The sequence below is a fragment of the Apteryx mantelli genome, chromosome 2, assembly GCF_036417845.1.
Source record: "Apteryx mantelli isolate bAptMan1 chromosome 2, bAptMan1.hap1, whole genome shotgun sequence".
Lineage (NCBI taxonomy): Eukaryota > Metazoa > Chordata > Aves > Apterygiformes > Apterygidae > Apteryx > Apteryx mantelli.
The window spans coordinates 40,316,102-40,339,338 of NC_089979.1; the positions used below are offsets into that span (position 1 = coordinate 40,316,102).

General features: G+C 41.0%; 1 protein-coding gene and 2 long non-coding RNA genes across 5 annotated transcripts in view; 1 reads left to right on the forward strand and 2 right to left on the reverse strand.

Annotated features, from left to right (window-relative positions):
• ARFGEF1 (ADP ribosylation factor guanine nucleotide exchange factor 1) overlaps window positions 1-5,142 on the reverse strand; it is a 97,850-nt gene extending 92,708 nt beyond the window's left edge. For all 3 annotated transcript variants that reach the window (XM_067290531.1, XM_067290533.1, XM_067290534.1), the window contains exon 1: window positions 4,945-5,142. In XM_067290531.1, the coding sequence (XP_067146632.1) occupies window positions 4,945-5,068 (124 nt within the window). In that variant the 5' untranslated portion in view covers window positions 5,069-5,142. The remainder of the gene's footprint in view (window positions 1-4,944) is intronic.
• Window positions 2,851-3,515, reverse strand: LOC136991257 (uncharacterized). The gene is made up of 2 exons (XR_010883303.1): window positions 3,428-3,515; window positions 2,851-3,035 (listed from the first exon to the last, which is right to left on the reverse strand). It is a non-coding gene; the product is annotated as an uncharacterized lncRNA (long non-coding RNA).
• The window catches only part of LOC136991256 (uncharacterized), a 34,763-nt gene continuing 16,489 nt past the window's right edge, over window positions 4,964-23,237 (forward strand). Inside the window, exon 1 of the long non-coding RNA XR_010883302.1 lies at window positions 4,964-5,030. This is a non-coding gene — a long non-coding RNA (uncharacterized lncRNA). The remainder of the gene's footprint in view (window positions 5,031-23,237) is intronic.

The window sequence follows — 23,237 nt, forward strand, 5'->3', positions numbered from 1 at the left end:
GTTGCAACATTAAGAGAATTTTTTAACATATCTTAATTTCTTCTAACAACAACAAAACTGTTTATCCTGCATACTTACTCTAAAATAAGTGTTTCAGAAGAACAATTACAACAAGAAAATAAACCTTGCTTGGACAATGGTGACTTGTATATTGTGAAAATAAATGTCTATAGCACATGCAAACAACAGACAATGGTACAATACCATGCTGATCTCCTTGTACGCCAGTATAGGAAAGACTCAAAAAAAAAAAAGGGGAGGGGGTGGTTCTAAAAATGGACAACTGTAATAAAAGATGCAAGGTAGCCTTCCTAAAACAGCATTATACAAAATCTGAACAGAAATTTAGCTCATCCAGCACTTCTCCAGTAAAATTAAATCCACAGGAGTAACATGGTAATGGCCTTCAAGAGGTATTTTTAACCGTTTAAGCTAGTTTAAGGATTATTCAATACACCCAGCATTTGCAACACGTATATGCATTTCTGTATTGACTACTAATCTAACTAATTGTGATTCTAGTGCACAGTTATCTATACATGCAAGGTATTAAAAAAAAAAAAAAAAAGGACAGAGGGAGGGAGGGTAAAAAGAGAGACAGAAAAAGATGCAGCTAAGACTTTCCCAGGCCAGTTACAAATCTACAGTTGAAGGCAAAGATGAATCTTCCCACCTCCAAGGAGTTCCACTCCAAAATAACAGAAAAATTATCATTCAGTGCCTAGTAATATACTGCTTCTTACTCATCCTGTGCAGGCATGCAGTGGGGGCACAAACTGAATGGAGCTGGGACTTTCACACTGCGTGAGGCCTACCTCATCCGGCTCGATCTTTGCATGACAGACTAAACTAGGGGAATTAAAGAACCTTTCAAAACAATTTCAGCACTCTTCAGTCAGTACTTCCAATTCAAAGTAGCACACACACACTTCACTTTACAGTGTGTACTAGTTATGTATCTGTATCATTCTACATTGCTTTTTTTGCAGTTTGGGGCCTTAAAACAGTTATAAAAAGAGTTGCTACAGTCCTGTGTTACAGTTGAATAAGTATTCTTTATATAAGCAGGGAATTCTGTTTGGCTAGGCTTAGTCCTTCCACAAACTCTCTTTATAGACAGAACAAACCCACACCCTAGATTCTGACACAAAGCATTAATATATTTTTTTTGTTCCATCAGAAACTTAATATCCAGCTGAGCAGTTCCCGTGCAAGACATTTTATTTTACCCTCCTTGCCTGAGACATAATGTAATATGTTTACTGTAAAATTTCCCAGATTGTAATATGGCTCAAAAACAATACAGAAATAATAGGGCAGAGAACTGACTGTGAAGGGAACTCTAAGTCTAATGCTGCTATCAGCTTGCTGCCTGATGCAGTACAAGTGGACAATTTTAAAGATGAACTCATTCCTTACATAGGTTAAAAGCCGCTGATATGCAAGTAAACAACACGAGGTTCTTAATTACCTGTACTTCACTAGATGACTAGCGATTTTTTTTTTTTTTTTTTTTACATAGAGAAAAAGTTTTCAGCAAAGACAAAGTTAGACAAAAAAAAAGTTAAGCTTGGAGTTGACTGTTCTGTCTTAATCCAGACTTGATCTGACAAATCATTAGATACAGGATGTAAATATCAGGCTTAATTTCTTCCCTATTAAAACCCAATGAATATTTGTAATTCAAACCACTCTTGCAATGTTTATTCATATTTTGCTTTCTTATCTTTTAAAAGACCAGAAAATGATGGTCATATTAGAAAGACCTCATCTTAATGCTTGCTCAGATGTCAGACTGTCACAGCAACGTGTACTGGGAATTTTTTTTCAGAATTCACAAATCAAAAATACCTGAAGTACAATCTTAACAGAAATGTAATAGCATAGATTTATAAGGAAATGCATAGTAATTAAAAATGGCAAGGGGATACTCTTAAAGATTCTTATATATTGCTTGTCAATCTAAAAAGCAGAGTTTTAATTTTTTTTGCCTATTGTACAGTAATATCTTTCTGGTCATTGCTTGTTTGTTTTTGAAATACTTCAATAATAGCAGCTAATCTTATATAAATAACTTGTAAAACAACATAAATACTGGGCTTAGAAGAAAATAGATATAAAAAATGGGAAATTGTATAGCTAAACTACCTAATTCTCACTAAGCTGACAGTTTGAATAAAACTACTATTGAAAATAGCAGTAATAATACGAAGATAAGTATAGTCAAATGTTTTGTGCATTTCAACCTCTTCTTCAAGTGATTCTAAGGTAATTTAAATTCTAATGCCTTGGGTGCCCATCCTATATGAAGAAAAATTAACATAGACCTTTAGATTCTATTGATCTATATTGGTTTAACAGGTCACTGCTAAAAGACCAAAAAGAATATTCTCTCTCTCACCTCCATGACTATTATTTTACTTAGCCAACTTCTCACCTGAAAAATCTCTGAAACGCTGACTAACTCCCAACAACTTTTGCTTCATAGACAAATCACTATGTCAAAATATCCTGCAAAACAAGGACTAGGCCATACAAGAGTCTCGATAAATGACACAACTGTTACTAATTAGAGCATCTAATCTACTAACAGTAAGCAATGTTTTACTACAGTCATGTTGAAAAAAAATAATAATGGCAGGGTTTTGTACTGCATCAGATAATTTCAGTGAAGACAAACAGATTAAGTATTCAGCCTAAAAAAACATGATGTTGATTTGAGGATGTGTAATTGATTTTTAAATGTTAAGTTTTATTTAACAAAATTTAAAAAAAATCCAAGAAAACTTTAATGTTAGACTTTGGCAGAGTTAACTCTAAATTCACCTTAACTCTAAATTACTACTTCACTAGAGTTTTATCATTAATTTTATTGCTGTCTAAAGTATCTATCTCAGGCAAAAGAAATATTTATTCCTTGCTTCAGGTGGCAAAGAAGAGTTCAGTTGAAGAATATTCTTCAATATGGAAATAATCCATCTAACAGGTGAAGAGCCAGATGGAGAGAGCAGAACACGTGCATTCCATTCCTGATTCTGTTATTAAAAAAAAAACACAGCTCAGTCTTAACACCCAGTTGCCCCACCTGTGAAATGGAGATAGTATTTACTTTCCTTTGAAAAGCTTTTTATAGTTAGACATGAGCACTACTATTAAAGAGTTAAATGTTGCCCCTTTTGAATTAGGAATTAGTCTGTAACACACAAAACCAGACAATGAACCATGCTACGTTCATAAAGGGTCACCAAACTATGTTTCATTGCACCATAGTCTAAACACTGATTTTCAATAAGACTCTATGGTAATTAACATCGCTTCTGATATTTTTCCAAGTTCCTGAAGCCCTTCATCAGTATACATTAGTTAACGTACACAATCTTGTATTTCTTTTTCATGCTTTGCTGTCTTTTATGTCCACATACCATACCTACTTAAGCCCCAATCTTGCAATCAGATCCACAGAAGAAGGTTTCAGTGCTGTAGCATGGAAACCACTGGGACATGTGCTTGGGGTCTCCTTGCACAGATCAGCTTACAAGATAAAAGATGTTGACTGCACAGTCTAGGTGGCATGCTTTATCCTGGAGTAACAATGGAGCCATCCTTGGAGGGATATGAAGGCTACTTGAGACAGATTTACCTACTGAGATAAAGTGCAGCAGAAACTCAAGATTAATACTCGTGTCTAATTCTATGGATGACATACAGGCTGGATGCAAATTCAGTTTAATAAGAAGAAAATATTTTTCTATTTTGTTTCTAACTTAAGTACACAGTATAAAGTCAATAGAAAAGCCAAAGGGATATCAGTTTAATCCCATCTGTCTAAATTGTAAGATTATTATTGTTACTAATAATTCTAGTGACAAATGAGAGATGCAAGAAGCTCTTTTCAATTTATTTGAATTATTAAGAAATAAATATTTGAGCTACCGCCATTTCTCCCCCTCCGTTTGTCAAGGTCTTTCACAGACAAAGACAGAAAGAAAAGGTTTTTTTTTGTTTTTAAATTAAAAATATTTTAAAGCAGAAGTGAATAGAATAACAAAACAGAGAGCTTGAAATTACTTATAATTCATTTTTAAAACAAGCAAGTTTCAGTTTAATATTCTCTTCAAATAAATCTATTTAACCAGACATTACAGCACAAAAAAAAAAAATCGAGAATTCATAAAATAATTATCCCCCAAACCAGAAACAATTACACGGGAATGGGAGAGATGTAATCCATTTATGTATTATTGAAACAAAACAGGCATTTCTCCAGAAATACACCATATTTCCGCTGTAAGGGTTCAAACCCTGCCTAGATTCATCACGCCAGAGTTTTAACCCCCCGACTCCCCTTTTATGTTTCGTACTGCTGATCGCACACGTTCGCTTTGCACCATCCAGCATTTCCGTCGCGCTCCGACAGGAGCGGGTGTCGACACAGCCGCGCTACAAACCCAATGCCCTCGCTCGGCCCCAAGAGCGCACCAACACCGCCAGCGCGTCTCCCCTCCTGGGGCCGCGTAACAGGGAAGAAACCCGCTTCCCTGCCGGCCCCCTCGCCCCCCTCCGGCCCGGCCGCGGGTCACTGTGCCTCGCCGCCCGCTCCCCTCCCGCACCGCCGCCGCCGTCACCTGCTCGCTCCCTCCCGCCGCCGTCTGCTTCCAGGTCAGCCCCGAGCCTCCCTCTCTGCCTATTCATGCTGCGAGCAGGGCAGGGCGGAGCGGAGCCGAGCGGCGCCCGCGGCACCCCCGCGCTGGCACGGAGGCCCCGGCGCCCCTCGGCACGTCCCTCCCGAGTTTCACACGGAACGGGACCGCCTCGATCCGCCACCTGAGCCCCAAACCCCCATCGCGGCTCAGCCCCCCGCCTCCCTCTCCCTCCCCCAGAGAGGCCCTAAATCGCCGCCCCCAACGCGGCCCCTTCCCCGCCGGGCCCCGGGCCGCGCCTCACCTAGCGCCACCTCGCAGGCTTTGCGCAGCTGGGAGTGATGCGCCTTCTTCACTTCCTTGTCGGCCAGGATCTTCTCCAGGGCCCGGGTCAGGAACATGTTTTTCGTCTTCTTCCCTTCATACATGGGCGCGATCGAGCCGGCGGAGGAGGAGGGGAAGGGAGGCAGAGCGGGGCGCCGGCCGCTCCCGCCGGGGGCGGGCGGCGAGGGGCCGGGCCGGCGGCGAGGCAGGCTCGGGGGAAAGGCGGCCTCGGCGGCCGGGCCGCGGCGCCCCGACGCCCGCTCGGAGGCCACCCCCGCGGGGAGCCGAGGCGGGCCCGGGCGGCGGCCAACGGCCGCGGCGGAGGCAGGACGACGCCTTCTCTTCTCTTCTCCTTCCCCCCCACCGCCGGCGCCCGCGACGCGCTCAATCCCCGCGACGCCCCCGGCCCGCACCCGCCTCCATCAGCAGCGACGGCGGCAGCGGCGGCGGTGGCAGCGGCTACGGTAACAACCTGCCCGCGCCATGTTGGAAGGAAACGACGTCAGGGCCGCGGCGGCGGAGCGGGGAGGAAGCGCCGGCGGGGCGGGGGCGGCCGGGCCGGGCCGGGGGCGGGGGGACCCGCGCGCCTTCTGCCCGCCCCGCGGGCGCGCTACAGGTGGCGGCGCTCCGCGGAGGGAGGTGCGGAGCTGGCTGCCGCCGCCTGGGAGCCGGCGGAGGCGAAGGAGGGGCAGGGCGTCCCTTCCGGGGGGGGAGCAAGGAACCTGCTCGGCGGGCAGGTCTCGCCCTGGGGCTTTCACCGAGCCGAGAGGCGGCCCGGCGCCATGGCGGGGGGGCGTCGTGGGCCCCGGCGCCATGGCGGGGGCCTCCTGCCCTGCTCCGCTCGGCACGGCAACCTTCCCCCGCACTCCTGCCGGGAGCGCGCAGTATATATAACTCTGTGGTGGCTTCCGTGTGTGGTTATTAAATTGCTACGGACTGGTGTAGAACTGCTGTTCCTCCCTTGCGTTCTTAGGCCTCCCCCCTGCTTGGCGTGCTAGAGGGTAACTTCTTCACGTTTTTGTTTAGGGCCAAAAAGAAGGTCAAATCTCAACGGCTGGTAAGCAGCAAGAACGTAACAGGCCAAGTTGTGCGCTCAGAGGGGGTACGCAGGTGTATGAAAGTAGATTCTGGCACTAACTAAAGCCAGATCTGTTTTGGAAAGTTCTTACCTTGAAGAAAAATACTGATTAAAAATCAGTCTGGAAATTAAAGGGCTGAGTTTCTAGATCTGCCTTTTTGGCTGAGCAGGACAGCTGTGGCACCAACGGGCTTGGTGTGCCAATGCGCAGAAAGCAAGAGACAGCTGGGGAAACAACCAGGAGCCATCTCGGACCTAGGAGGACCTAGGAGAACCAAGGATCCAGGAAGGGCATCAGCCCTTCTGGTCCCTGTTTTTCTGGTCCCCCACACTGGACAGAACAACAGCCTTCTAAAGAAGTTAATCCTGCTCCCTTCCTCATGTTGTTGGAAAGAGTTTTAGAGGGCCTGCCCAGGTTGTCACGTAGCCATACTAAGGTCTTGCGAGCCACCTTGCATTCTTGACTTGTGCCACAATTATTTGTTGCTATATAGGTATCTGGTTTTGGACTTTTGAAGGAATACCCTGGCATGGGGAATTCCAGCAAAACTATAGGTGAATGCCAGGCCCAACTGTTAAAGCAGAACAGTTTTTGTTGAACTGACTCCATCTGTAAGAAGGGCTTTTCCTAGTACCACTGTCAGTTAGAAACCACAGGCTATCTCACACCTGACTGATAAGCAACACTGAAAATATTAGTAGGATAAATCTGTTTTTAGCCTTATAACAGCTTTGTCAGAGAATTAAAGAGAGAGTTAAAAGTCATGTCACCAAACACACTGATTTTTGCAAAAAAATCCAAGGATCTTTAATGGCCATATTCAGGTTAGACCCATTGGTTTACATCTTATTTGGAAGACTGCGTCTTCTGCAGCACAATTATTAAGCATAATTGCATTATTTCTAACCATATATTTAGGGAAAAGCCTTTTTCGGTTAAGCAAATCTTGATATTTTTGTATACAGAGCTGCAAGTTCAGAACTTCTGATGCCAAAATGGCTTTGGTCTTTCAAAGCTAACAGATAGTCACCACATGGCAAGAGTAAGAACTTTCACAGACATCTTGCTGGTAGTTTTTAACCTGAGTCCAAATTTCCTTAGCCAAGCCAGAGCCTGCAAGTGGTATTTAGCAAATGGAGTTTGCTATTGATTTTTGCAGTCCATTTGGCAGAAACAGACTTGCAATTACAATACCATGAAGACAATGGGGATGTGTATGTAAAGAGCACTGAGGACTGCAGTTATCCACTTTGCTCATATTAATGTCTATTTTCATATAGTGTACACCAGATGATTTTATGTGTATTTTAATTTGGGTCAGGATTTTAATTGGGCATATAGAATTGTTGCTGAAACAATGGGCGCCTGGAGGAAAAGACCTGTTAAAAATACAGTTGGTTCCATATCTTCCATTCCAGCTTTAACATGAATAGATTAAACTTCTTGTTTTCTTTTCTTTTTTCGTGTGGTTTGAATCTTTAATTTCTGTTCTCAGTTTAGAACAACTGCTGCTCAGTTCACTCATTTTATAGCTTGACACAGCTGGTACTTTACATTGACATGCTAGTCACAAGGCAGCCCCAGCCTAAGCCCCGCGACAATGTAAAGCCTGCACGTTATTGATGACTGCTGCTGAAATTGTACAGGAATATCTTATTGTGGATCATCTACCCAGCACGTTAACATCTAGTTTCCTTTAAAGAGCTGAGCCAGTAAGGAAGGAAATCACAGGGGAACTATAATATAAACACTGGAGATAAAAAGACAGTCCGGGGTCCTCAGTTAGGGCTGGGATATGAATGGTTGTCTCAGCTTGTATGCTGCGTCCTGAGGCTTTGGATAGGACCGGTTGTTATGCCAGTTTTATTTAGTAGGGAGGCCCTGTATTAAAATAATGTTTAGTCAATTATGAAGAATTTTATGGACTTAGGGGAAGCAGGTTTTGTTACTGCCAGAGACTACAGAACATAAAGAATATATGATTAGCTCTTTGCTGATTGCTTTAAAAGCTAGGATTTTTTCTCTGTTAAAGGGAGAATAAGAAAATTCACAAGAAAGGAGGGGTGAAGATTTAGAATACTTCTGGTTTTGATGGGTTTCTAAGTAAAGATGATGTCTGCATTTTTCTGGATACAGCATGCAGATTTTTGTTTTACTAGTTATGGGCTTCTGTCAATGGCTGACTTGAGGACTGGACTCCTTGTAGCTGTGGAGACCCTGTTTGTTTGCTGGTGAACTCCTGAAGGTTTTGAAAAGGACTGACACTTGTTCTTTCTGTTCAAGCTACTAAGTTTCCAGGCAGCATATACAAAATATTACAGTTGTGCTATCAAACCTGAGAAATGTTTTCTGATGAACCTAAAAGAAACATGTTGGTAAATATGTGCTAAAGCACAAAAGCATCACTGCTTTGTTGGAATCTTATGTTTATACCCATACAACAGCAGCAAAGGGAAAATGTGTTTGAGGGACACCAGAAAATTTACCGTCTACTATTTTTTTTATTTACAAGTTACTCAGAGTATTCCAAATGCTATTTACAGTTTCATATATTTAAAATATTTTCAATAAATATTAGATATTTGTCTAGTAAAAAAACATAGAGAGTTTTCTATGTGACAGGGAACTATTAGCACCTACTTCTGATAGTTTTACGTACAATAACTCGAAAGATAATTGTGTGTGCTACTTGTTTGAAAAGGCTGAAAAGCCAGGCTTAAGCCTCTACTTCAGATAGGCAGGAAAGAAAAGGTGATAGTAAAAGTTCAGTTTCATGCTTGGGACAAGCTGATCTGTGACTGTACTGCCTCCAAATTTCCCCTGCCTGAGTTGTCATCCCCTTTCTTGTGTTGGTGCGGTTGTGCAATTGTGCAGTGAGTCGGTTCAGCTCAAGGGTCCAGCTGAAAATTAGTCTTACAAAAAATTAATTTTCAATGGGATCAGTGAATTGATCAGACTTATCTGTGCATTCATGAATTCTTACACAAGAAAGGGAGTGGGAAAACGTGATCAGGGATGGTGAGGAGGGCAGGACTACTGCTTACTATGTGTTCTTAAATCATTCTGATGAGCTGTGAAACGTCATGCTAATAGTCGTATTACAAATGTTTTAAGCTGGAATGAGACAGAACTGCCATCGAGAGAAACAATCATATTCTTCCTACTGCTGCCCATATGCTTGTTTTCTTGGCCAGCACAAGCATTTGCATTGACACATGCTGAATTCGATTCAGCCTTTGTTGAAATGAACCTGATAGGAAACTACATATTTTTAATCCAGCTATGTTCCTACCCTACTTCATCAGGCGACCTTGGCTCAAGAGAGAGGATAACACAAGGACAGGAATAAGAAAATGGGCAAGAAGGCAGGCTTGCATTTTCTGGCAATAGTACCAGTTTATGCCAATTTAAAGTGTTTAAACTACTGCTTTCTCTATAATATTTCCTCAGTATTTCCACTGTGCAACAGACCACTCAGCTTAGCCCTTTCTCCATGTGTGAGACCCCATGTGTTGAGTCATGTGATGGATGGGCCAATAGATGGGACCAGTATATTTGTGCCAATGTATATGCCTCCTTTAAGCATAGGGGCTTACCAGTTGACGCCCTTCTTAGCTGCAGCATTGGACCTTGCATTTGCTCCCATTCCAGATTTTCACGCACCAGACGCAGATAGTTAGTGCATGATGGTTCAGGAACCAGATGGATCTGGCACATGGGAACCTGTGGCTATGCACTGTGAGTGCAGACACCTTGGTGGAGAGGTTTCCAAGGCTCCCACTGAATGCATAAGATTTAATAGCCTATGGTGCTCGGTTGTATAATAACAAGGTATGAAGAAGGCCTTTCTCTCTGTCCCTTTGTGGAGTCCTAGGCCTGCCACCCTTTTAAAAATAAGTGAAGCATGAATCAAAATATTCACTGTATCCATCATCCAGAAAATCCTAATCTGTCAACCAGACTGTAAGAGATACACTCACTGTGAATGTACTTTAATATTTCTAGGAGTTTTTTTGTATAAGTCCAGGAGCTGGAGTTAACAGTTCATAGTTATAGAGTGACCACTCCAAGAGGTTAAAGCAGGCTGCAGTGGGTACTAGTATATCCAGTGCAGCACTGAAATAACATGGCAAGTGTTTACAAGAACAAGGCATATTAATCAATAGGTAATTCCTAGATTGCTCCCAAACAATTACAGAAAAGAATATGGCACCCCGGAGTGATGTCAATAATGAAAAAAACATCCACCACTTTGAGGAGGTTCTTGCAAGGTAACACATTTTTCCTTAAAGTTAAAGCTAAGAAACTCAGGCTATTATTACCTTGAAGTATATTCTCAATACTACAGTTAAGTGAAGATACATGCTCCTAGTAAAGCATGATATTTATCAGTTTGTGACAGCTGCAGGAAAGTGGCAGATAGCAGTGAAGAAGAAAAAAAACACTCTTGTCTGGCTGGAATAAAAAAATTTCAATTGTGGCTGGAAACAAAGATACCATATTCCAGACTGTAGTTTGCATTTGTGTGCTGGAAAGCTAATCGTGCTGCATTTGCTGCAATGTGATCCCTTCTTGCTCGTACTTATTTTGTGGGAATGCATTTTCCTCTGGCCTATCTAAAGGAGTTTTTAACTTTTTCCTTCTTCAGCATTTTTCTCCTGCTAACAGAGATAGTGATCAAATAACTCAGTTCCCAGCCTCAACATACCATTCCCTCATTGTGACTGAGGAGGGAATATGACTAGCTGTCTTAAAAACAGAAATAAAATGGTTTTTAAAAATGATTTAAAATGGTTATATAAGTTTTCTTTAAAGTTTTCCTGATTAGTTTTTCAAACTTAAGGACCTGATTATGGATATATCAGCCGTAACTGTCTGAGGAAGCGATTTTCCGAGATACTCTGCTTGAGAAAAGTTAGATAGAATGTTTCTTTTAGGGAACATAGAAATGAATGGCAAATCTTCACCCTGAACCAGGAACCTTCTTCTGTGGGTATAGTATATAGTATATTGTGGTATGAAAGGCTGTGCAAATGCAAGGTTAATTGAAGGCAGTGTTGTGACCCCTTCGTAATGGCAAATATTTCTGTACATACATACCAGGAATACTAAGCTCTGGCAATTGCCTGAGAGCCTTGCACTGCAAAAGAATACGTACAGAGGATGTATAGCAAGGGTAGCAGTAAGATCCACTGATTTATTACTTCTCCTGAACAACTCCAGCTGATAAAATCACTATGGAAGTGGACTGGATTTTAAGCAGAAGCTGTTGAAGGAGAGGAGTCACAATGATTGCCCTCTTTCTTGGCAAGTAGAGGAGGGACACCCTAGATTACTCTGTGGGTGTGAATCTGTTAATTTAGTTAATTCATAAAACACGTGTAAGAGGAAGGATAGTGCATGGTTATGCCAATTTTTTTATCTCTAATTTCAAGTTAGAAACTGGGAAAATGCTGATTTGTAACAAATTAGAACAGTTCCAAATTTATTGAAAAGGACTTTCCTACCTTTAAGTGCTAGCTTCAGACTCCTGCAGGTCTTTGTAACTGATGTGATATGGCCAGCATAATGGGTGCTGAGTTGTCTTACAGGTTAGGCACTAAATAGCCTAGATATTAGGAACATGAAGCATTAGTCTTAAACTAATTTTGATGTGCTGAATGACTCATTTCCCCTTGATCTGAGGTGAATTCAGCATACCACTTGAAAGCTTGTGCATTTTCAAAAGATTATGCAGATCTCTTTTAATAAGCTGATAATAACAAAAGGAGAATTGAAAATATAAAAGAATTGAGGAAAGTTAAATGGGATTCTGCGGGAGAAAAATCTCCCTTTAATCTGTGGATACAGCAAATCAAATGAATGGCAAGGATGGTTTCCCAGTATTTTAATATCTTGTTGAAAGGCTTAGAGAGGTTGTAAAAGTCATGTGAATTAAGGTGAGAAGCAATGAGACTAGAGCATTAACCACTTTTAACTGCCATGAAGTGATTTTTGAATCTGCTTGACTGTTTCCTCCAGCAAGTGTAGTGGGTTATTTCCTGTCAAGAATGCAATAACTGCTGTTTCAACATATACATTATAAACTGTGGGTCTCATGGCAGGAATGAAAGATTCTGAATATGAGTAACCAGAAAGATAAACATGAATGGGGGTTATGGTTATTCTTGCCTAGAAAAAAGATATTAAAGGAGCACTGCAGTGATACATTCTACTATCCCAATTAACAGGATAAATATTTACTAAGCATGTATTCACTCAAATTCCTTTCCAAGACGTTTAAAAATACATGTGGCAGTTTTGACTAGATTTCCGAGGTGTTTCTGGTTTCAAGTTGTGTCATAGCTGATGTGCAATCGAGATCATTAAAAACTGGACTCAGTGGCTCACAGCATGTAGGATGGACAGTTTCTCATGTCATTTATAGCTGCTGCTGTCTGGGTTCAGATCCAGGCAGCTCTGGCATGTTTAGTTTTGATATCTCAAAGTCTGCATTGGGTGCTGTTTCTTGCTCAAAACTCTGATTTTAGGACTCCTCCTACAGGAGTAAAGATGGTGGCTAAGAAAAAACATTGCTGTGCCACTGGTGGGACTGTTGAGGTGCAATTTATAGTTGTTCATAGCTGAGAAGGCTGAACAGAACAAATGTTGTTGGACTGGTCAAAATTTCATTTGTTGTGGAGGTGATATGTGAGGACACACAAAAGGAGACATGGGGAGAGATGTGAGGAAGCACATGAGGACCCATGACACAAATGGAGATGCAAAAGGAGGAAGAGAAGACACACAAAAGGAGATGTGAGGAGAAATGTGAAGAGGCGCATTTTTGGAGGAGGTGGAGGACATGTGGAAGGGGACGTTGCTGGGGACACAGCTGGAGGCACACTCTTGGAAGGAGGCACTCCATGTCAGAGGAGGCACATCGCTAAAGGACTGCGGCCTGTGGCAACCCATGCCAGAGCCAAGAGGCAAGGAGCAGTGGAGGAAAAGAGCAAGAAGTAAGGGGAGAGAAAGAGAGAAGCAATTACACAATGACCCCAACCTCTTGCGTCGCCCACCACCTCACCAGAGGAATTGGGAGGGCCTGAGCATCACATGTGGCAGCAACAAGGGAAGTGGAGAGTAGGAAGTGGGGAGGAGAGGTGCTGGGCTGAAGCTGAGTCTGGGGAATACAGTTTGTTTAATTGTTTATGTCTTCTTTGTTTCTCAATACCCAAATCGGTAATTAAAAATTTATGTTAATTGGCAATAAATTAAATGAAGTGAAATTCCCCAAGTTTAGACTATTTGCCTGTGACAGTGCTTGAGGCCTGGGCTTTAAAACTTAAGTTTTGACAACCACGCACTCACTGCCTTTTCACCAGGCAGTAAGAAACCTAAAACTACACAACAGAAAGGCAAAGTACGTATCTGAAAACTTGTTGCCCTTTCCCATGCTAGGAGGTTCAGCATTTCCATGAGTTCAGTGGGTTTTTGACACCAAACATGGTTATTTTTGAAGCTGAGCCAAAGGGACAGATGGCGTTTGAGGAGACGCAAGTGGTAGAGGTGTGGAAACATGGCAGCAGATCACTTGTTGAAATGAAGCTGTAGTGGGTTGTGTGAGAAGAGCAACCAATGTGCTTGGTAGCCTGGAAGTTTTTCACCTGCTGGGGGAAGAGGTGTGCTGGAAAGAAGCCAAAAAGCTTCTCTAGGTCAGGTTATGATCCCATCCACCTCCAGCTTAGTAAGCAGGTATCTCATTAACAGAGTGCCAATAGCTGGCACCAAGTTACCCTCTAAAACTGGTCCGTGCTCTAGTGACAGCAGGACTGGAGGCCCCTGACAAGAGTGTTTAATGTTTACAGCTGGAAGTGCATTATTTTCCTGGATTGATAGGCCAAAAATGCTTCTCTGCAAGGGCTTGGAAATGACAAATAACTTCACCGTATACCTGTGACCTTGTTTAATTAGAAACATAAGTTTAGTTAACAGAAAATTACTTAGATGTTGCAGACCATTCTGCATTGTCCTCCACATTATGCAGAGACCTTTTTGTGTATGTGGTGAGCAAACATTAAGGGCACATTTATATTATTTGCATTATTTTTCCCTCAGTTAAAGCACCTTGGTATCCATATGTGAAACCCACTGATGTGGGCTTGGAGGTAATTTATATGTAGGTTAGACTACTGACTTGGAAATACAATTCAGGTCCATAACTCCACTTTCACATAGGCTGAAATCCATTCTTCCAAAGAGCACGTAGCCTAAATAACTCAAATGACAGTGATCCTCCAATGTTTTTTCTGTGATTCATCCTTTCAAGAATAGTCACCTACTCACATAGTTGACAGGGAAAGGGTCTCAGAACATCTCAAGCACAGAAATAGATGGGATATTCTCGCAGACAAATGGCATGAACAGAGTTGCAAGAAGGAAACAATATGGTATGGTTTTTCAGAACATAAGTGCACTGGCAGTAAGCTCTCTCACATGGATGAGGTTAACCCAAATGCGCACACTTAACTGTGCTCAGACACCAGAACACTCAGCATAGGCAACTTGGAGTTTTGCCTTTTTTGAGCAGCAATAAGCAACCTGCAATGTAGCTTCCTTAATCTTAAAGCTGTGTTGTGTACATGGAGGAACATGTTAAGCGGGGCAGAAAATTATACATCATTTTAGAAGAATAATTTGGGGCTTAAGAATAAGAATTAAGAGTAATTTGAGGGAGGTTTAAATTCACAATTTCATGTCATTTCATCTTAGTGCTGGATCAAAGATAGAACATTAAAATCCAACTTGACTTAAAATTCACAGTACACTGTGTAAGAATGAGGTTGTGTTCTTTGAAATAGATGTGAGCTCTCTATGAAGCTGGCTATGCTCTGTTTCAAAAATCAGAGAGTTAACTGCAATGTCTTATAACCAGGCTTTGCACATTTGTGCACATTTAGTAAATGTGGTTGCTGTGTGAAATACAGTATTAAAACATTCTGGTGTTTCTTTTATTTGCAAACATAAATATTATTGTAATAATATTGCAAACAATTTGTTTAAAAAATGACAGAAGACAGGAACCTGAATTCACTATTTCTATGCATAAATCTCTAATTTTGAGATTATTTCTGCTATGTCATTTACTAGAAAGCATTCAGTTCGCTAATACATTTCTAATAAATAATAGCTTTACCATGAAGCTGTGACTATATTTTGTTTTTCTTTTCCCTAAAAGCTCAGAGCACATTTTCTTTCTAACAAAAGTATTGACTTCTGTAAGAACAAGATTGGATTCTACAGTAGCAGGCTGAACAGACTACACTTCACTTGGAATTTATGTTTACTAGTCTCAATTATTGATTGCTTGCATAAAACATGAAGTTCTTGCATATTCTTATAAAAATAAGATAAAGGTTTTCACTTTAAATTCAAGGTCCACCTTAAACTCAGTAGCCTTTAAATATGATATGATGGCTGCTAGAAGCAGGAAAAAGAGGTAATTAAGAAAGAAGACTGCTTAAAGGGGTGTCTTATGGTTACAGCAGGCAGCTGGCAGGCAGTCAGCTGCTGGGGTAAAATTCGCATGGCCTAACCAGCCCTGGAATTTACTCCTTTTGGTGACAGATTTAGAACGGCCCTGGGATAAATTTTGAATACTCTGCATTGCTTGATTATCCATGTATTGGTATGTTGTGTGTATTTGGTATTTTCTGTATGTTACATAGTAGCATTTGTTTAAGATGTCAAAAATCTATCTAGGAAAAAGGACGAAAATGCATCACCTAGACAACTCTTAGCAGATGGTTAATGATTATTAATGGAGAGTACAAAAACCATCAGCTCTTCTGATTTTGGCTTCCTTTCCAGCAAACTACAAAGATAAGAAAATCTGAATATAGAGCAGCAAAAATAACTGGCAGGACTGAAAGAAACATGAGAGAGAGGGAGAGAAAGGGAGAAGAAATCATGGTCCATAGCACCTGAAAGACACTGGGCTCCACTTGTGGTGGCTGAAGAAATTAGGTCTGCCTGAATTACTGTAGAAGTTACATGGCAGAAATATGTGTAGATAGTTTCCTGATTGTATGCTCATTTTTTTCTCCAAGAATTATTTACAGCTGAAATAAATAACACCTTTATTTTTAAGAATGCCATTAGTTCCCTACATACCACACATAACATGGGCAACCCTGAAAGAAAGAACTGCAGGCATCTGAATTTAGTCAGACCTGGAAGGTAAGTATTGTTGACATCCTGGAAATTAAGGGCCAAGTCCCATCCAAATCCCAATCCTGGGATTTTTCTCAGCTAATTTTAACTTTTATAAAAATTAGGTATCTAGTCTAAGCCTATCATCTGGGCTCTTGCTATGCAAAAAGAGAAACATCTAATGAGTAACTCATGCTTTACCAAGAGTACCAAGTCTAAGACAGATGTGACCCATCACCCTCTACGTTGTATTTTTTTGTATACTGGCTGAGAGGGAACCTAGTCAATTTAGATTAGGTGAGCAACTTTCATATAGTTAAATTTAGATGAGTTAAATCTCACTTCTAGAGCTGGAAGACTGTGAGATTCTACTCCCAGACAGGTGAAAGTTGAGGACACTCAAGGGGACAAATTCAGGAAAAAAAGAGAACATGCATGGTGGCATTGGTAAGCCCTTAACGTTGTTCTGTAAGAGCCTGCATTACTGTCCCCCAGGGTGAGGTACAGTGGCTGCCTGTTTTCTTCCAAACCATGAAAGAAAGGGAGGCTTGACTTGGATATCTCAGAAATCTCAAGTACACTTTTGGCTGTAGGATTATTTTTGGTTGTTGTGAATATATGCTGAGTAATAGTGAATGGGCTCTTAAAGGTTTTGATCTTTTTCACAGCAGTGTGTATAAGAATTGTCAGGGAACACCTCTGGCAAAGCACAGAGATATTTGTAATTGTGTGTGTGAGGCTTGGTAAGTAATTCTCCTTTGTGTGACAAAAAGTTTTTTTAGAGTTTTAAGATTATTATTTATTTATTGTTCCCTTTTTTAAAGACTTGTGTTAGGGAAATGGACTGACTCTTCCTGTGTTAAAATAATTTCCCACACTGAATTGCAAGGTGATACATATCCAATAGTTTTCCCTTTCATTCCAGCTTTAATTTCTACACTCTAGTGAATTTGAGCGTAAAGTGTGGTTTCAATAGATACACATTGTCAAAATTTTGTGAAGCTTAAAAGAGCCTTCCTTGGAAATATTCCATATTAGTCTCATCTCATGGGTTCCAGTGATACTTTTCACTTTGAATTTATTGCATGTCTTTAATTTCATACTTTATTACTGAATATTGGTGGTGCTGCAACTGTATCCTTGTCAGCTAGAATATGAGGCTGTTCTTGAAAAGCTGTGAAAATGCGTTGCAATGCAGAAGGAATTCTGCCATGCATTGGGGTGTGGGGTCAATATTTTGGTGCAATTTAATTAGTGAGTCTTGCTGTAAATAAGCCAAATACAGCTATCTTTACTTTGTGGTCTCCAGGGTCTTGCATCAGATATACAGTGCTTTTTTACACTTACCCATGTTCCCTTCCGGAAACTTGCTGCAGATATAATGCAGATTACTTCTGCTACTTCTGTATGGTGTCTTACACTCTGTTTCTTCACACAGCAGATATACATCCAATTTTGCTGTGTTAGGCTTTATCTGCATGTATAGCTGGAGGTGCCAAGGTGCCATAAAGATGCCAAGTTGTGTGGTGTGAGAAGCACCGTAATCGACAGGGAAGGTGGTAGGATTAGTACTATATCCCTTAACTTCTCTGCTAATATCCACATACATTAAAAATGAATTATATCACAGGATTCCTCAAGATTAATTCATATTGTCCACATGGGAGTACTCCAAATGCTAGTTAATTTTTAGGTATGAGAACGTTGATCGTGGGCTTTCATCAGATGAACTGAGACATGATTTCCCAGATTTTAGTGTTCTTTCAGTCTTCTCTGCTCATAACTTTAGAAATAATCTCAGCAGTTTCCATTTACTTACGTTTCTTCAAGATAAAGATATTTTTATACTTCTCACAGAGTGCTTTTCAATCTAAAATGATTAGGTTTTGTTTGCTTGCCAAAATCTACTTTCTAATTTTTGTTCTTTCCACTGACTTGTTAGTCACAGATAGCTGTTTGCTCTCCCACCAAGCCATCTGACCTTACAGATCTCTGATTATTTTACACTATTGTTTTCCTTTCGTTTTCCTTCATAAGCATTGCTATTCCATTATTTTTATCCCTTGCTAAAAACAAAAATATCTTTTTATAATAGTCCAAATAATCTCTGCTGCTTTTGAGACCTAGAATCTTACTATTTAATTTGGACATTTTCCCCTATTCCATAGCAGACTTTTTGTCCTTTGTCTTTATTTTTAGTCTACCTGATACTCTGTGAAAACGGAAAACGTACTCCAAACATGCTAGCTTTGGTCTGTGTTCAGAATTAAAATATATAGATGATACATACTGTCCTTAGTGAGTTTTGGGATAAAACTCATCACAAATCATCTTCTGATTTTTTTTCCTCCGTGCATATAAACTGTTAGTTTTCATCAGAATGGAATTCACTGGAGCCCAAAAGGAATTTTTAAGTCAGCCTTTTGGGGGTCCTAGAATAGACACCTAGGTGGGGGAGAGAGATTCCTGTGCATATTCAGGCCAGTGGAATGCCTAAGCTTCCCACAGAGACAAAAAGCCCCCAAGAATGGTGATTCCAGTAATTTTAAATAACATTGTTCCTGATGCATTGGGTGCCAGCAGAATGGTAGTCAGCTGAGGAACGCTTCCTTTCTGGTGAGGTGCAGAAAAGAGTGAAATGGATGGGGACCTTCCTTTCTCTGATAAAATTTTGATACAGATTTTAATGTTTTTTTTCAAAAGTGCAGTCCCAACAGCTGTGGAAACATGATGTTCTTCCTCTCTGCTCAAAAGGAGTGAGATGGAGATGAGCACCCCAACATTTCCTAGCCGTCTGCACCTACACTGCCCTCCAAGCTGCACCCGTTCTTCAGGCATGGTTACTTCTGGCTCTCTGCTGCGACATCTCCTGACGGCTGCAGTTTTTAGCCCCAGTGTTGGTAGGTGTCCATTTGGCAGGAAGCGCCCTCCATCCACTGACTCCCTAAGCAGCCTTCAGAGTGACAGCAGCTTCAGGTTATTTCTACCTCAGCCACTCAGAAGGAAGCCTTATTGAAGTAATCACAATAACTTAATAGAAAATCTTTAAAAATTAAATTAACTTTTTTTTTCTCAAAAAGTATTGTTTTGAGAAGGTATCTCTGCAAATAGCTAATATATAGAAGAATTGTTCGTGGGCTGGAAAGGGAGATGTTTTGCAAGAGACTGCAAAAATCCCTGTGGCAGGGGTAGACCTGTAGGCTCTCCAGCACTCTCCTTGGTGTTGCCAGACTTTACAGGAGCGGCCTTGGATGCCCCTCATTCCCCTTTGGTCACTCGGAGAAATGGTATAGGACATTCTTCAAAACCCAAGAGATAACAGTGGTTTCCTGGGACACAGTCAGCATCGGGAGCCATACGGTATTCACCCAAAGCAGAGCAGCTGTTCACAGCAGGAAGAATCCCTCTCTTGTGCTCTACTGTGCAATGTATTTAGGCCTTGGTCCACAATTTGGTGATACGTTAGTAGCAGAGGAAGCTCTTTTTGCAGGTAATGCACCGAAATACACTGCAGCCACCTGAGAGGGGAGGCTCTCTATTTTGCATGAGGAAAACAGTATCTGGGGCTTTTGAGGACCAGACCGAACTGAGCGAACTGGTGCGCTCACCCCGTGCAGCGGCGAGATCCAGAAGCCGCTGCCTGCTATCGGCAGCCGGGCAGTTGCCAAGTGCTGCAGTTACACCATTACGTAAAGCAGCACCCGGTGCACACTGTGCACAGAGACATCTTGTTTGTGTGTGAATGGAGCTGCGTAGGTATGTGGGGAAGTTCACAGATTTTAACAGGTTCATGATTTAAATTTAGCATCAAAAGTTCGAATCTGTTATAGCCATGAGTTGTCGCTGACAGACAGCATGCACTTCTTTTTTTGAAAAGGAGGAAAAGAAATGGAGAAGCACACAGCATGATATAGCAGATTTTTCCTGTTAGATAAGGTTCAAGTACATTTTGCCGTTTTGACGGCTTTGGTGCTAACGAGGCCAAGCAGCAGCTCTAATTGTGCCACCCCAAGAGCAAGCGTGCCACTGATGTAACCCTTAGAAAACTGTCTGCCTCCCAGGCAAATAACAATACCTCATTCCTAACCATATTTAGCTCTGTGAAGATAATAATTTAACTCAAACTTAGTAAAGCAATTAATCTACATAAAGAACTTATAACAGGTTGTATTTTTTTAAAACTTTGCTATTTCTAGCTAGCTAGGCACAAAAGAACACACTATGCTCAGCTTTTTGTAGATGTGAACTCCTTTAATTCAGCCCAATCAACCCAGATTTTCTCAGCCTGGAGACAAAGTGAAATGAAACCCAAAACAACAAGTGGATCAGTCATTTCAACTAAGCAAATCATGGAGTTTTTCAGACTGCTGACTATTTTTTCAGTTACGACGTGGAAGACAGAGCCGTCTAAAAACACTGGTTGTGACTCTAACAGAATTGAAAATTCTGTTAGAAAATGAAACTTTCTCAAACTCTCTCCCTTTGCATATGTCTGTCTTCAGACCTAACTTGATATTCTGTTCAGGATTGGTAAAAGAATCAAATTTATTATTTGATTTAAAAAAAGAAAAACCCTCCCCCCACTGCCAGGTGTCAACCTGTTGAGCTCTACGTGTACTGGTGTACAGAGGAACAGACTGGCACACAGTACTCAGCATCAAACCCTAAAATACCTGCTCACAGCCGTACCACGATATTTATTTCAGAACTTGTTATCTATTATTTGAGATTAAGTATACATTCCTAGAGACCTGGGGATAGATTAAAATATTTCACGGTTATGGCTGTTCTGTAGCAGTCTTTTTCAACAGCGCCAAACAGTATTAAAGTGGTCAAATCTCAGAGTGGGCCTGCCAGATGAAACCTATATCTGATGTCTTCTTTGCAATGGACAGGTTTTCTTTGTTGCAGGCATTGTACTTTCTGCATGGCTGGGGAGAGTGGCAGAATTTTTTAATTAACATTTGAATCTATTATTTATGAAAGCATTCCCTGATGTCTAAATACAAGAGGAGAATGCGAGTTTGCAAGGGATCTGTGAGCGGAGGAGCCGAGTCTTTCTGCTTGATCATTCCTGCCTGGCAGGCAAGGACAAACATTAAGGGGCTTCTGGGTTAAAGATTCACCTATTTTAAACATCATTGCCCAGATGTTGTTTAGGCTACGAGAACTATGTAGTAGCTCACTGCCCTGGGGTGACTTTGCTTATCCCAGATTTGCAGATATTAACAAAACACCTTGTCGTCAAGAGGCATGTTTGGCCAAGGACTGCGAAAGGCACCCGAGAGGTTTTCCTACACCTCCTTGGGTGGTTAACCTTGGTCCAAGGCAGAGCAGCCAATAGAGCCAGGATTCCTGGCTTCATGGTGCTGATATGGCTCAAAAGCCTCCCGCTACAATGAGCTGGAGCGCAAATTAGTCCACACACAGATTTCCCCCTTCATAGCATTTCTTTGGACCTTAAATATTTATCCCAAATGAGAATGAAAATGGGACTTGTGTTAAGCGTGCCAAATGGTCTACCTTTTCAGCGGGCAGAAGATTTTTAAATTTATAACTCAGAACAGGCATTTTGTGTGGTGACTGTTTCAAAAACATATTTTAAGAAATAGAATTAATTTGTCATGGGGCTCATATTTAAAAACTCTTGATGTAATTTTCTTGGATTTCTGTTCCCTTGCTCTGTATTCTACAGCAGAGCGGTAGCTGTATCTCTACACATCCTAAGGTATGTTTCTGGTGTTTTACTGTCACTTAGGAACTGAATGGAAGTGGTAACATCTGGCTTTTAGTCACAAAAGCAAAAGCATTAAATAGTTATGTGCAAGATTAACATTTTTTAATAATAAGTGTGATTGCTATGTAACAATGAACTGTGGAAATGATACAGTAGTCTCATGCAGCCAGGTGAAAAGTTGAAGGGCTTACAAAAATATTTATTGTTCTACCCATGCTACTGAATACCTTATACTTTGGGGGGTACCATTACATTCAACATAAATGTAAAAAAGGAAGGTATTGCTTAACATGAATAAATCAGAATAGGTAAATAGTAACCTTTTTTGGGAGGGAATATATGCCATTACCTTCTCCTCAACCTTAAGAATTAGATGCAGTGGCTTTAATAAACAGTTATTTTGTGCAGTTCTCGAGTAGATAGTGCAAGCTGCATGCTGCAGTTTGTTTTATGGACAAACTAACCGATACGGGCTGTTTTCGTGGGAATGCGTGTTGGTACGCTGCCTGTACAAGGCCATTTGGAAGCTGAGTTCTCGTTTTGGGAAGGGTGACTTGCAGAGGCACAGGCCTCTTACTGTCACATGAATTAATCTCAAAGCTTTGTTTTTTAAAAGAAATAATAAAAGCTATCAAAGAAAAGAACAGAAGTTCACAAAACATTGTCTGAGGCCTTTTTTCAAGTTACAGAAGCAGCTGTAATTACTCTATCAATAATCAATGGAAATGTCACTCCTGGATTTCACATAATCATCATATATGCAGTTTTGACTGCCAGATTAATAATCATAGCCTTTTGCTGTTCATATATTTGTTACTGAGTTGAGTGATAAGCTATTCCTAGCATTGTAAAATAAAATCAGTTTGCTCAAAACTGGTTATCAGTCATGTTGGCTGGTAGGCAATAAAGACTGCTGAAGAGAAGTAGAAATGGGAGAGCTGCAGGTAATTATGGAGGTAAAAGAACTGTTCAGAGAACTAACGTTTGTACGTCAAAAAGGCTATCAGTTTGTATCCAAGTAGCTGATACAGAGTTCATTCTTGAGGGTCAAGTATTCTCTTTAGAGTGGGTCTTGCTGATCAATCCTGAAGTATTGTCTTACCAATTCTTAATTCAGGAAATAGGGTTTGTTCTTTTCCACTGACTTTCTTACTGGTCAACTTTAGCAATCCTGAAATTAAAGGACGCAGAAACTGGTTACACTATATATTCAGCTATGGGGACACTAAGCCACCCTGCATAGGCCTTCAAAACTCAGCTGAGTTT